At 48.0% G+C, this 14,909-nt stretch overlaps 1 protein-coding gene and 2 long non-coding RNA genes across 3 annotated transcripts; 2 read left to right on the forward strand and 1 right to left on the reverse strand.

Moving 5' to 3' along the window:
• Positions 1–205: 205 nt before the first annotated feature.
• gdf6b (growth differentiation factor 6b) lies at positions 206–4,620 on the reverse strand. The gene is made up of 2 exons (XM_040189555.2): positions 3,393–4,620; positions 206–2,927 (listed from the first exon to the last, which is right to left on the reverse strand). Exons 1-2 carry the CDS (start codon positions 3,934–3,936, stop codon positions 2,035–2,037), a joined length of 1,437 nt encoding a protein of 478 aa, XP_040045489.1. The 5' UTR covers positions 3,937–4,620; the 3' UTR covers positions 206–2,034.
• A 433-nt stretch (positions 4,621–5,053) lies between these two features.
• Positions 5,054–5,763, forward strand: LOC144383517 (uncharacterized). Its single transcript, XR_013450945.1, has 3 exons — positions 5,054–5,157; positions 5,245–5,316; positions 5,393–5,763. It is a non-coding gene; the product is annotated as an uncharacterized LOC144383517 (long non-coding RNA).
• Positions 5,764–11,180: 5,417 nt separating this feature from the next.
• On the forward strand, positions 11,181–13,225 carry LOC144383449 (uncharacterized). The gene is made up of 3 exons (XR_013450849.1): positions 11,181–12,619; positions 12,707–12,778; positions 12,855–13,225. It is a non-coding gene; the product is annotated as an uncharacterized LOC144383449 (long non-coding RNA).
• Positions 13,226–14,909: the final 1,684 nt, after the last annotated feature.

Here is a 14,909-nt window from a genome sequence, read left to right on the forward strand (position 1 = left end):
TTTTCAAATGGCGACTTTGATGTTTTTTTTGTCGCATACTGCAGACCAAATTTTAAAGCAGGAATAGGATCTGCAATTTAGTCTAAAAAGAGTTGAGAGAATGATTTTGTGACACAGTCAAACATGCACCATGACTCACATTAGGATTAGAAGTAATAAATTGCGTAGAATAACCAGAAAAGTGTTAATAAATTCAACAACAAAATTTGAAGTTCAAGACATTTTAATTTTGTTACTCGTTACACGTCTAACAGTTCACATAGTTTATAAGAATAGATTAATTTGGTTAAACAATTTTATTGACAATTTTACTGTGTAAAAATACGTTTCAAATTAATTTCCCGCTTTAATAGCGTTGGATGCAGAAGAGCAAAGAGAGGACACTGAATCTATTCATCTTACTGACAGTCGGTATCAATCAGTATAATATATTATTTTCAGGTTGCAGTAAATAATGAAAAACAAAATACAAGAGGCTAAAATGTGCTACTAATGTTTTAAACAACAGTATTGCCTAAAATAGAGAGTTCAACAAAAAATACAAGGTTATTTTGTTTGGTAAATAATGATTGCTTATGTATATGTACAACAAAAATACACATAATTCCACAGTATTTCACAGTCTGTGACCAGGACATAGCTGTCCCAAATTACCCAAATGTGTTTATTTGAACAGGAACATCCAGATGTGTGACTCATGCCGTCTGGAAGTCGCATCGGAACAAAGTGAACAATCAAAAAAAAAAAAAGAAATAACTTATTCATAGAACATAAATTATTATTTCCAAATATTTACACATGGTACGTCTGAATATCAGTGCATCGCAGACAAAATACGTATCTCCTCAACGGAAAAAGCAAACTGATGAGAAACCCTGCGCTGGTTCTTCGGTGGCAATGTGCTGGTGGTTGAATTGGATTTAATAAAAAGAAAAAGGGACTTTCTCTCCAGCACTCGGGGACGTTCCCTGAGTCGTATGTCAGGTGCTGAAAATCTGCTTTCTAATCCTGGGAAAGATGATATGACCATCATGAAAAAAATACATAACGGGACTTTGTCTTTCAGTTTATAATAGAAGTTTAATTTTAATTTTAGTCTTAAATTAGAATACATTTACTGTTTTTGGTTATAAGAATAAGGAATTTTGGCACAAAGTTATTAAGGACGATTACATTGTTGGGCTGCTTTGATGGTAGAGGGGCTTTATATTTTGAATGTTTCAGTTCTGTACTCGTTTTACCTGGATTATTTTTTACCACAGAGCATTCCTTTAAAAAAGAACTACATTCTGAATCTAATCTACAAATATTGCATATTCCTATTTCTCTAACTTGACATAGTGCTAGTTGTTACATACATGGTTAACGTAGTAATATTGCAGAGTAAATTTATTTTTTTAATTACACAAATTTCTTCATTTCAGAGTTTTCCTACAGTCCTGATTAGCTTAGCTTAGCATAAACATTGGGAACCAGTGGTCTGGGTCTATCCAATGGAAACTCAATCCATCTATCAGCACCTCTAAATCCTATTAATAAACATCTTGTGTCTTCTTTGTTTTATCTGTAAAATAAATCATTTAAAAATGAGGCGACGCCCACTGGGTTGACTGTGCTTCATGGTTAGCATACAGATAGGTGAGTGGTATCCATCTTTTCCTCTAACTCCCCTCCAGAAAGGGAAAAAGTGAACTCGCCAAAATATTGAACAATTATTTGTGATTTGTTGACAGAAAAGATAGAGTTCCCAACATGATTTTCTTATTGAATATTCCTGAATATGCGGCCACTGTAGTGTTTATGTAGCAACAACACACACAAGGCATAAGAAAAACAACATCTGAGGTATTAAACCTCATTGGGTACTTGGTTTGGAAAAACTTTGCTACGTTTTTCTTGTTAAAAAAAGTTAAGCAAGTTCTCCTTATTTGGGGCGCAGCGTCATCACCACACGCACTGAAACGCTGCTCGGTTCCCACAAACCAGAGACCCTGACAAACAGGTAAGTGCTCAGGGCGAAGCACTACTGCACCACTACCTGCAGCCGCAGGACTCTACCACCATGTCCTCGTACTGTTTGTAGACCACGTTGTTTCCTGAGTCGATGTAAAGGATGCTGATGGGGCTGAGCTTGGACGGGGCGCAGCAGCTGGGCGGCATGTTGCTGGGGTTCATTGAATTCATCAGAGTCTGGATAATGGCGTGGTTGGTGGGCTCCAAGTGGGAGCGCAGGGGGAAGTCGCACACCCCCTCGCAGTGGTAAGCTTCATAATCGAGCGGGGCGATGATCCAGTCGTCCCAGCCCAGGTCTCTGAAGTTAACGTGCAGCGGCTTCTTGCTGCACCGGGTCTTGGACTTCTTGCCGTGTCTCTTCCCGTGGCGGGTCTTGGACGCCGGCGTCCTCCTCCTCCTGCTGGCCTTGGCACCAGGGCCCCTCTCTTTGGCCTTCCTCGCTGGACCCAGCAATGCTCTCCCCTCCCTCCTCTCGCTGAAGAGGGTCTGCCTCTTCTTGGACCTGGTGAACACCACCAAGATGGCCTTCTTCTGCTGTGGCCTGCCGAGCCTGTGCAAGCCCAGATGCTGCAGGTCCAGCTCCCTCTCCGGGTTGTCCAGCATGGCCCTGAGCTCCAGGCAGAAGTGCTTCCCCTGGCTCATGTGCTGCTGCTCTTTGAATATTTCCCACACGTCCAACACTTCCCACTTCGGCCTCTGGGAGTCCTGCAAGTCCAGCGTTTTGGATTCGAGCAGTTGACGGTCGTGGCAGGAGAGGAGCTGGACGTCGACGGGCTCTGTTTCCGATATCCTGAAATTCCCAGACACTTTGGTGTATATCCTGAGCTCCGCTCCCAGCACCTCCGCCTTCTTGGACAGCGTGGAGACGTCGAACAGATACTGCTGTCTCCTCAGAGGGAGGAGTGGGAGGTCATCTGTGGAAAGCATTAAAGCAAGCGGGTCAGACGCATTCTCGCGGGGACGATGTGCATACCACAAAGATGTGGAATCTGACAGGAAAAATCCCAGTATCGTCTGCACCGAATTAATGTGGGAGACAAAGTATGAGTCATGGGTGTTCTATCAATCCTACCTGCACGCACGTAAAACACACACTCACACACACACAAACAGTTGTGCTTCATTCACGTTAGAGTATATGCATCCTAACCCAAACATGTCCTAGTCCTAATCTTAACCCAGACCTAATCCTAATCCTAACCTTAAACCAAGTCTTCACACTAAAATGTAATGATTTACTTTATGGGGCCTTTTTGCCAAAAGTGAAGTGAGTCCCCAAATTTTGTTCAGAAATGTACGTGCATAACACACACACACACACACTCACACACACACACACACACACACACACACACACACACTGCAACGCCTGCACTTACCTTGTCCACTGTCCACAAAACTCGCAATGGTGTTCGCCGCTTTGGAGGAGCGGAAGAAGCTGGCGTTCAGTCCCAGTCTCTCCGCCGTGGAGAAGGTCTTATAAATAGACATCATGTAGTCGTGCGGCTCAATGGAGTCTTTAGAAGTCGCTTTATTGTGTCTGTCGAGTGACGGCCTCGCGTAAAACTCCTTGAAGTATTTAGAGGCTTCTTGTCCATCAACGATCCGCGACACCTTGCTGCTCTTTGGGGCCGCTCGAGGGGAAATGGCGAGAGTGTAAGAGCCGGGGATCCCCCAAACAAACAGCAGAGCCCCGCAGAGGGAAGCGACGTGATAGAGATCCATCCTCCGGTCTCGTCCCGAGTCAGAGCTGTGGCCGGGGAGAGGTGGAGGGGACCGCGGGCCGAGCCGGAGCTGAACTCTGCATCCAGTCCGCAGCAAGTGGCTACTCCGCGAAAGTGCGCACAAATCCGGCGGACAGGCGGTGCAAAAGTAGAAAAAAATAATAATAAAGGGGGGTGGGGGGCGAGAACACGCCCACATTGTGTTGTTAATGTTAAAAGGAGGTCGCAAATTAAGGTTGTAAAACTAATTGTTCCTCCGTCGGCCGTCACCTCCCTCCCCGGCGGAGGCAGATGCGCGCTGAAAGGATGCTCTCCAACTTCTGCTGCATTTGTGGACGCTCACAAAAGTGTTTTTTTTTTTTTTTTTTGGTCTGCAGAACTTTTTCTCTGTTCAAGCAGAACTCGTTTCACCATAGCCGTGTCCCCGTCGAGGACGCATTCGGGATATACCGCGGGGTCTCCCGCCCTCTAGCGAGACGCGGACATATCGCCGCGCTGCTGCCGCGCAGAACGAGACAGCCAATCAGCGGCTTCAGCACCACGGACAGCGCCTTCGCTCGAGCAGCGGATTACGTAATAAAGATAAAAACACTGACGTTCATCAATTACTAATACAATTAATTGATAAGAGAGACTGCGAAAGCTTTATGAAAGGGACTGGGCTCAGACCTTTATGTTTATTGTTATTATTAATCGGGAATATATCCACTACCTCCTGCATATAGATTTCATGTAACTAATGCTGTAAATTTATTTGTGAATGACTCTTTCAGATGTTGTTATTATTATTATTATTATTATTATTATTATTATTATTATTATTATATGTTATAACAGATCTGAACAATACAGATATATTAATAAAGTGTATTGCTACTTTTGCATTCGAGACAGGAGTTGTTGTCACTAAACTCAAGTGCTTTTTGTTTCATGCCAAATTATACTACTCCTATGAGTGTACTTATTGACTCAATGCATTTATTTGTTAGCTTAGTTACTTTCAGATTAAGATATAAAACCTATGTGCCGAAAAAGATAAGTCAAACCTTCTTGGCTTGGTCTGGTTACATATATACATCATATATGTTATATATATGTTTATATACCTATAACTATATTTATACCATTTTTATATCATCTTTTTGGGGCTCAAGAAGAGGCGCTTAATGGCTGAAATGTCCGTTGTTGCCAGTGTGACCGGATGAGGGTTTTCCCCTCCCTCTTTCCTGCACACAGGGGTGTGGACCAGCACACCTGGGGCTAATTGTGATTGATTGGGAGAGGCAGGGATATTACTTAAGCCTCTGGTGTGTGTGGACTCGTCCTGGGGTCTTCTCCTGCTGGGTGTCTGTGGAGACGGTCCGGGAGGCGCGCTTTATGTTTTGGCCGCTGCCCTAGGTCAACATTCTGCTGTGGTGTGGTAAGGGAAATTTTTCCATCTTTTGTGCCTTTTTTTAGTCTCCTGTGTCGCCGTGTATGCGGCACTAATGTGCATCCTTCCATATAGTGACCCTGTCTGGGTCATGGATGTCCCCACGTGGGTGGATGAATGCCTGGACTGCTGGTGTTCGGTGTCTCGGTACGATGCACGCCTCCCTTTTTTTCAACACATTTGGGCGTTATTATAAAAATCTAAATGGTCTTAATTGTTATAGTGTGGGCCGCTGTCTGTGAGTGTGCGCGAGGTGGGTGCTGCCGCCGGGGTCTGTGGGCAGCTTGACCTGTAATTTGGTAAGTCGCTGTGTCTGCCTGTTTGCTGTACATTAATTACGGTCTTGTTCTAATGCGGTGTTTCACAGCATAGCTGGACCCGGCTGCAGCCTTGGACATGCTGTTGTGGTGCTATCCTGGTGCCGCGACCAATTAATGGGCCGATCTTCCCCGGCGCGCTCTCTCCCCCCCCTCACTGAGACTGTTCTTGATACCGGCTAAAAACCTTTCGGAAGAACAGTACAAATGTGGCTCTCTATTGGGTGAACTGTTGGACATATTACATGTTTTTTTCCTTTTTTTTGTTTGAGTTGAATTTGTTTACATCTTTATTATGCATGTGGGTTTATGGATTTGAATTGTTTGATTTGAATTTGTTTACATCTTTATTATGCATGCTGGTTTATTGATTTGAATTGTTTGTTTGTTTTCTTTATAGTCCTCAAACTCCCTATCGCAGAACATATTGCCATTTTAAAAAGAGTATTAAACAAATAAAACTATATTTTTATAATTATCTTATGGTCTCTGACCCCTGATTTGGTGAACGGCTCTGCGTGCCTTAATAAGAATGGTCTTGGGCCTATCCCAAGTGGCGTTGCTGGAGATTATTCTTCCTGGAGTGTCATAGGACGCTCTTATTGCCACAAGTGGCGTTGCTGGCAGGACCAATCAAAACATTAAAGGGGCAGAGACCATAGATGTATGTATATATAAATTTGTTTTGTTGTTCAAACGGTTTAATTATTGTGTTGTGTTTGTGATCAGGAACAGTTTCAGTGGTGTTGGGACCTTACATTCCATAATTCTCATCTCTGTGGGGCTTTTGGTTCAACTCCCTCCGCTGTCATGGAAGAGGAGGTACAGCAGCTAAAAGAACTTGTGTTGCAGCTTCAGGCGGACAACGGGCGACTCCGTCGGGAGTGCGCTGCTTCTTCAGACCCCGGTGGCAGTGCATCCGGTTCGACGGCTTCCGGCAGCGGGACCCCACCCCTTGCCCCCACTGTAACGGAGCGGTTAGTGGTCATTCCGAGGGACCGCAGGTGTCCAATGTTTAACGGTAGGACAGGTTTGGGAATAACTGAATGGGTCGAGGAGGTGGAGGCGTGCATGCGTGCTCGACACTTAGCTGCTGCTGAACAGGCTCTTTTCATCTTCGATCACTTGGAAGGAGAGGCAAAGGAAGAAATTAAGTTCTGCTCGAGTGCTGATCGAAGGGACCCTGCTAAAATCTTGGCCATCTTGAATAAGCTTTGAGTGTGATCAGTCCTACATCGCCCTACAACAGGTTTTCTTCTCCCGGCGACAGCCAGAGGGTGAAACGTTACAAGAGTTTTCTTTAGCGCTCATGTCTTTAATGGGCCGTGTTAGACAACAAGCCCCAGATGGTATGCCCAATGCTGATGTGCTGCTCCGGGACCAATTTATCGAACATGTCCTTGACTGCTCTCTTCGCCGTGAGCTTAAACAACTTGTTCGTCGTGATCCGACCATGGTTATGATGGAACTTCGCGCTGAAGCCATGCGCTGGGAACGTGAAGGTTTGCCAGGTGGTGTGCGAGGTCGTAGCTATTCACTGCCTTCAGCTCTTGGTCTTCAGTGTGGTGTGCAGGGTCGTGTTCAATCTAGCCCTCGGGTCTCTCCAACAGAACCCACTTTAGGTGAACTGATGGATCTGATGAAGCGCCAGCAAGAGCAGTTGAACCAACTTACCCAGACTGTAGCTTCACTCCGGGCTCTGCCCCCACCGGGATTAAGGTCCCATGCTGGCCCTGTCATTTGTCGGCGGTGTCAGCTGCCTGGCCACTTTGCGAGAGACTGCACTGGGGAAAGGGTTTACCGCCAGGGTCCAGATAGGTCCAGTGGTCAGCAGTCAGACAGTATTAGGCAGGTTCCGCCCAATTGGCAGCCGGAAAACTAGCACCCACTGAGCTATTGAGCCACAGCTCAGGTGGGGAGCCCTCAGGCTCACAGGAAGTTGCGACATGTGAATTGGTTGCCTCCTGCCCAAATATGGATGTTTCTATTGGGGGGGTGAGTGTTTCCTGCTTGGTGGACACTGGGTCCATGGTGTCCACCATCACAGAGTCTCTCTTCATGGCACAGTTCGCACCTTGGGGCCAGGATTGCCTTCGGTCTTGCAATTGGCTTCAGCTTCGAGCGGCAAATGGCCTGACGATCCCCTACATCGGCTATTTAGAATTGGATGTAGAGTTGTGCGGAAAGGTCATGCCCCGATGTGGAATCCTTGTAGTGAGGGATCCCCCTGGCGCTGAGTCTTCTTCCCCGGGAATCTTGGGGATGAATGTTATTCGTAGTTGCTATAGAGAACTTTTCGGTGCGCTGGGACCTTCTCTTTTTGAGTCACCTGTAGTTTCACAGGCACCGCGTCCGGTTGTTGTGGCACTACAGCAGTGCCATAAATCAGTTGGTCAAGAATCCGTCTCCGCTACTGGCACAGTCAGAGTTCGAGGTAGGGGAGCTGTGCGGGTACCAGGAGGCCACATGAAGTTGGTTGCCAGTACTTGTTCGGAGCAGCTGGCAGGTGAGACGGTTCTGCTGGAGCCTCCTGAGACTGGGCTACCCGCTGGGCTGCTTGTTTCATCTTGCCTGGTGAGGGTCGTCCGGGGCACGGTGTACGTCCCCGTGGTCAATGTGGGGACAACGGCTGTTCTGCTCTACCCACGGACTGGTCTGGGCAATCTAAGTACAGCACAGGTTGTCAGCCTGCCAGCTGGCGTGACTGAGGATAGGACCACTTGGGTGGCCGTTAACACTCAAACTGTTCCTTCCTCTGTGCCTGATAGGTTGGAGTCTGTGGCTCTGCCTGCGCTTGTTGATCCAGATAGGGAAAAAATACGGTCCTTGCTGAAAAAGTATGACTCGGTCTTTGCCACTCATGAAGGTGACTTGGGCTGTACCAATCTCCTTTCCCATGACATACCCTTGCTTGATGATATCCCAGTCAGGCAGAGATATCGCCGCTTACCGCCTTCTGAGTATGAGGCAGTGAAGACTCATATCAATCAGCTGCTTGAGTCCCAGGTCATACGGGAGAGCTGTAGTCCGTACGCTTCACCAATTGTGTTGGTGCGGAAAAAGGACGGAAGTCTGCGCTTATGCGTGGACTATCGGTTGCTAAACAGCAAGACTCGGAAGGATGCATTTCCTTTGCCGCGAATAGAGGAAAGTCTCGATGCGCTGTCAGGGGCCCGCTGGTTTTCAACTCTCGATCTTGCCAGCGGTTACAATCAGGTCCCTGTTGCAGAACAAGACAAGCCTAAAACAGCCTTTTGTACCCCCTTCGGTCTCTTTGAGTTCAATCGTATGCCATTCGGCTTGTGCAACGCGCCGGGCACCTTCCAGCGATTGATGCAGAGGATGTTTGGCGATCAGCAGGGTCAGTCTCTCTTGCTCTATCTCGATGACATCATTGTGTTTTCATCCTCAGTAGATCAACATCTGCAGCGTCTTGAGATGGTGCTCAGGCGCCTTCAGACTGAGGGCTTGAAGGCTAGGCTTGAGAAATGCTCCTTTTTCCAACAAGAAGTGGGGTACTTGGGTCATGTCATCTCATCCCAGGGAGTGTCTACTGACCCCAAGAAGTGTGAGGCTGTGGCTGAGTGGAGGCGACCACAGAACACATCTGAGCTGCGCTCATTTCTGGGGTTTGCCAGCTATTATCGTCGATTCGTCGAGGGGTTTGCCCAGCTGGCGGCACCATTGCATCGCTTGGTGGCTGAGACGTCAGGCAAGAGGTCCAAGAAGGGTGCCAGTAAGACTCTGGATGCTGTATGGACTCCGCAATGTGAGCAGAGTTTTGAGGGACTGAAAGATCGGCTTGTCTCCGCTCCTGTGTTGGCATTCGCAGACTTTTCGCGTCCCTTCATTTTAGAGGTAGACGCTAGCTATAGTGGCCTGGGCGCTGTTCTCTCCCAGGAAACTGACAGTGGGGTGAGACCAGTGGCTTACGCCAGCAGAGGACTTCGGCAGACTGAGCGTAATACGGCGACTTACAGCTCCATGAAGTTGGAGTTCTTGGCTCTTAAGTGGGCTATGACAGAAAAGTTTCGAGACTACCTGTTGGGTCACAAGTGCACGGTGTACACCGATAATAATCCGTTAAGCCATCTCCAGTCTGCTAAACTGGGGGCTACGGAACATCGGTGGGCGGCTCAGCTTGCAGTTTTTGACTTTGAAATAAAGTACAGATCCGGTCGTAGTAACCGGAATGCTGATGCCCTTTCAAGACAGTATTCTTCGGGTTTAGATTCTGCTGTCCCGTTGTTGCCGGGAGGCCAAGTCTTGCCTGACCTTCAGCCTGGCCAACCGTTGGAGCAGCCTGTAGTAGCCACTTTAGCCCTGGTCTCTGCGCTCCCAGCCCATTCAGCTTCTGATCTCCAGTTATTACAACAGAATGATCCCTTGTTGAAGGAGATTATGGTGTTCTGGCGACAAAAATCTCCACCTACCGCAGTTGAACGGCGGCATCTTTCTAAACCAGCTTTGAAGATGTTAACACAGTGGGGGCGCCTGGTGGAGCGGGATGGGGTCTTGTTCCGCCAGGTCCTTCGCTCAGATGGGGGGGAGGGATTCCTCCAACTGTTGCTGCCTGCAGTTCTCCAGCGGGAAACCCTGAATCTGCTTCATCAGCAACATGGCCATCAAGGTATTGAAAGGACCACAGAGTTGGTCCGGCAGCGTTGTTACTGGCCCGGGATGTCTACTGACATCCGCAATTGGGTGCGTGAGTGTGAGCGGTGTCAGGTCGCTAAGGACTCTGGACCGGTGCCACATAGTTTTATGGGCCATCTGCTTGCCTCCCGACCAAATGAAATACTGGCCATTGATTTTACACTGTTGGAGCCTTCTCGAAATGGGTTTGAAAATGTGTTGGTCATGACAGATGCAGATGATGTGGTCCTGATGGCATCTTCCGTCTGTGACCTCCAACTCTCACTGGAGCGTTTCGCAGTCGAGTGTGAAGCGGTCGGGATGAGGATTAGCACCTCTAAATCTGAGGCCATGGTTCTCAGCAGGAAACCGATGGATTGCCTACTCCAGGTAGGGAATGTGTCCTTACCCCAAGTGAAGGAGTTCAAGTACCTCGGGGTCTTGTTCACGAGTGAGGGGAAGATGGAGTGTGAGTTTGGCCGGAGAATCGGAGCAGCGGGGGCGGTATTGCACTCGCTTTACCGCACCGTTGTGACGAAAAGAGAGCTGAGCCGGAAGGCAAAGCTCTCGATCTACCGGTCAATCTTCGTTCCTACCCTCACCTATGGTCATGAAGGATGGGTCATGACCGAAAGAACTAGGTCACGGGTACAAGCGGCCGAAATGGGTTTCCTCAGGAGAGTGGCTGGCGTCTCCCTTAGGGATAGGGTGAGAAGCTCAGCCATTCGCGAGGAGCTCGGAGTAGAGCCGCTGCTCCTTTGCGTCGAAAGGAGCCAGTTGAGGTGGTTTGGGCATCTGGTGAGGATGCCCCCTGGGCGCCTCCCTAGGGAGGTGTTTCAGGCACGGCCAGCTGGGAAGAGGCCCCGGGGAAGACCCAGGACTAGGTGGAGAGATTATATCTCTGCACTGGCCTGGGAACGCCTTGGGATCCCCCAGTCAGAGCTGGTAGATGTGGCCCGGGAAAGGGAAGTTTGGGGTCCCCTGCTGGAGCTGTTGCCCCCGCGACCCGACCCCGGATAAGCGGTTGAAGATGGATGGATGGATAGAATGACAGATGTTTTTAGTAAGTTCACGGTGGCTGTGCCTACACGTGACCAGACTGCCTCTACTGTGGCCCAGGTTCTTGTGGCAGAGTGGTTCTATAAGTTTGGTGTGCCAAGTCGCTTGCACTCTGATCAAGGGAGGAGTTTTGAAAGCACTTTGATCCAACAACTTTGTTTGATGTATGGGGTAACTAAATCTCGTACTACTCCTTACCATCCGGCAGGAAATGGGCAGTGTGAGCGCTTCAATCGAACACTGCACAACCTTCTCCGAACATTGCCCTTGACACAGAAGCGGAATTGGGCATCTTGTCTACCTTATGTCCTCTTCTGTTATAATACAACACCTCATCAGAGTACTGGGGAGTCCCCTTATTACTTGATGTTTGGCCAACAACCAAGGCTGCCCATTGACTTCCTTTTGGGGCGTGTGGAAGAACCAAGGCCGGGTGAGGTGCAAGGATGGGTGGCAGAGCACCAGGAAAAGTTGAGGGTTGCCTTTGATTGTGCTCGTGAGCGGCTGCTTACAGCAGCAAGTCGTCGGAAGGAGCGGCATGATCAGCACGTGAGAGAGGTGCCGCTGCTGGTGGGCCAGCTGGTGTATGTGAGGGATCATGGTGCCAGGGGCCGTCATAAGCTGCGAGATCTGTGGAACTCGGAGGTTCATCAGGTGGTGAGTGCTTCATCGGAAGGGGCAGTTTATGCAGTGGCACCGGTGAACGCACTGCACAAAGTAAGGAATGTGCATCGCGACATGTTGAAGGCTGTGGTACAGCCAGTTGAGGTTGATCTTTTACCCACTCAAGCACCATCACCTTTGGGTGTGGCTCAGCTGGACGAGTCGTCAAATAGTGACTTGTGGCTATTGGTGTCCAGCACTACACCAGGTGCCCCAGCTCCTGGGCCCCTCGTACCTTCCACAGCAACTAGGCCGGACCAGGGCCTATTGCTTCCGTCCTTTCAGTCACAGTCGCAAGTGCCATTGTCCTTGGCCTCGGAGCAGCCTAGTACGAGTGGGCAAGTTATGCGTCGCACCACCCGTCCCACTGCCGGGCATCATTCGAATGTTCATCGGCTTCCTCAGCCTGTTAGGGGTACGGCTGGCGGCCTGGTCGGGAGGCCTTCAGACCCAACAATGAATCTGCAATCGGTCATTTTTCGGCCATGGTCTTGACCTAGGGGGCCTTCTTTACCGTCGGGACGACGATACAAAAAACGAGGGGTAGGTGTGACCGGATGAGGGTTTTCCCCTCCCTCTTTCCTGCACACAGGGGTGTGGACCAGCACACCTGGGGCTAATTGTGATTGATTGGGAGAGGCAGGGATATTACTTAAGCCTCTGGTGTGTGTGGACTCGTCCTGTGGTCTTCTCCTGCTGGGTGTCTGTGGAGACGGTCCGGGAGGCGCGCTTTATGTTTTGGCCGCTGCCCTAGGTCAACATTCTGCTGTGGTGTGGTAAGGGAAATTTTTCCATCTTTTGTGCCTTTTTTTAGTCTCCTGTGTCGCCGTGTATGCGGCACTAATGTGCATCCTTCCATATAGTGACCCTGTCTGGGTCATGGATGTCCCCACGTGGGTGGATGAATGCCTGGACTGCTGGTGTTCGGTGTCTCGGTACGATGCACGCCTCCCTTTTTTTCAACACATTTGGGCGTTATTATAAAAATCTAAATGGTCTTAATTGTTATAGTGTGGGCCGCTGTCTGTGAGTGTGCGCGAGGTGGGTGCTGCCGCCGGGGTCTGTGGGCAGCTTGACCTGTAATTTGGTAAGTCGCTGTGTCTGCCTGTTTGCTGTACATTAATTACGGTCTTGTTCTAATGCGGTGTTTCACAGCATAGCTGGACCCGGCTGCAGCCTTGGACATGCTGTTGTGGTGCTATCCTGGTGCCGCGACCAATTAATGGGCCGATCTTCCCCGGCGCGCTCTCTCCCCCCCCTCACTGAGACTGTTCTTGATACCGGCTAAAAACCTTTCGGAAGAACAGTACAAATGTGGCTCTCTATTGGGTGAACTGTTGGACATATTACATGTTTTTTTCCTTTTTTTTGTTTGAGTTGAATTTGTTTACATCTTTATTATGCATGTGGGTTTATGGATTTGAATTGTTTGATTTGAATTTGTTTACATCTTTATTATGCATGCTGGTTTATTGATTTAAATATTTTGTTTGTTTTCTTTATAGTCCTCAAACTCCCTATCGCAGAACATATTGCCATTTTAAAAAGAGTATTAAACAAATAAAACTATATTTTTATAATTATCTTATGGTCTCTGACCCCTGATTTGGTGAACGGCTATGCGTGCCTTAATAAGAATGGTCTTGGGCCTATCCCAAGTGGCGTTGCTGGAGATTATTCTTCCTGGAGTGTCATAGGACGCTCTTATTGCCACACCAGTTAACATTAGCTGGTTAATTCAAAGGAATAAATGTAAAATCAGTCTGGCTTGTACTGTCTTGGGTACCATCTTGTTTGACTTCATGGCGAAACAAACACGCATACAATCCTCAGAGTCACCACAAGGGAGCAGCACAGAGGATTTCAATGGGACGTAAATAACTGCTCTGGTGAATCAGGTATGTTTACAACCACCCAAACTGGTTCCATCTGGTCCATCACGAATGCTTATGATGGTGGACTATTTAAAGAAATTAAAAGTGTAATTTCATTACCAACATACAAATCCCTTTTTTTGGACCGACTGTTACTAAGTTTTTCTCTGGCAATCTTTGCCGCCTTTTCATAAAGCTTTGGAATTTTAAGAGAAGTTTTTAAAAGTATGACAGGACGATAGGATTTAAAGAGCAGGGGTGCTGACTCTCTCCTCTAATATGAAGAACTATTTTAAAAAAGAAAATACGAGTGTCTGTACCAAAAAAGTTAGGCAAGTATGAGGTCAACTGGTCACTACACTAAGAAACCAAGAAAGGAATCCATGATTTCTAAAATATTCTACAGTTTCCAAGGTTTTGTTTGTATCCTCATTCCAGATTTTCTATTTGAATAATCACGTTTCCTGTGGTTATGATTGGAGCTGTGAACCCCATTCCACCTGATTTGGGTGTTTTAAATGTTAAATGACACACAAGTGTCTGAGAGTGCCTGGATTTCAATTCTGATTCAAAAGCAACTACATTACTATCTTTTGAGTCTCTTATGTAATTTGACAGTTGAAGTTCGTGGAGACGGTAAATTGTCCCTGGGAAGCAGCGTTATGAAATAGTATTGAAAAATGGGCAACATTCTAACAGGGTGCCTCTGTTTTCAGCTTGTGTTTGTTTGGCTGCGGCTTTATGTTACACAGAGCAGACAACTGACCCCATTCAGCCCCGAGGTGAACTCCAACCAAGGGATCAAAGATGTGTGTGCATGCGACTTGCTTTCCACTTGCTATAATGCACGTTAGCATTCAGATGCTTTGTGGTCGCTGCTTTTTTCACCTCAGCTCCAGGTAACGTTGTCCTCAAACAGGACCTTCATTGCAGGATCGGCCGAGCGCTTTGGCTCCCGGTGCGTCTGTCACAGGCTCGCCAGCGTATCGAATGGCTAGCAGAGAACACTGGAGCTGGGTTCAGTTGGCCACAGCGGTGTGACGAAAAAACTCTTCAGAAACCCGCGGGGGAGGCGGACATGTGGGCTTGTGGGCTTTGGTCTGGGTGTTGACTTTGTAAGTAGAGAGCTTCCTCACCAAACAATGCATGGCTGCATACAGAGAGGCGTTCCACGTTGTGCATGAAGACAACC

This window comes from Gasterosteus aculeatus, chromosome 10 (genome assembly GCF_964276395.1).
Source record: "Gasterosteus aculeatus chromosome 10, fGasAcu3.hap1.1, whole genome shotgun sequence".
In the NCBI taxonomy this organism is placed as follows: Eukaryota; Metazoa; Chordata; class Actinopteri; order Perciformes; family Gasterosteidae; genus Gasterosteus; species Gasterosteus aculeatus.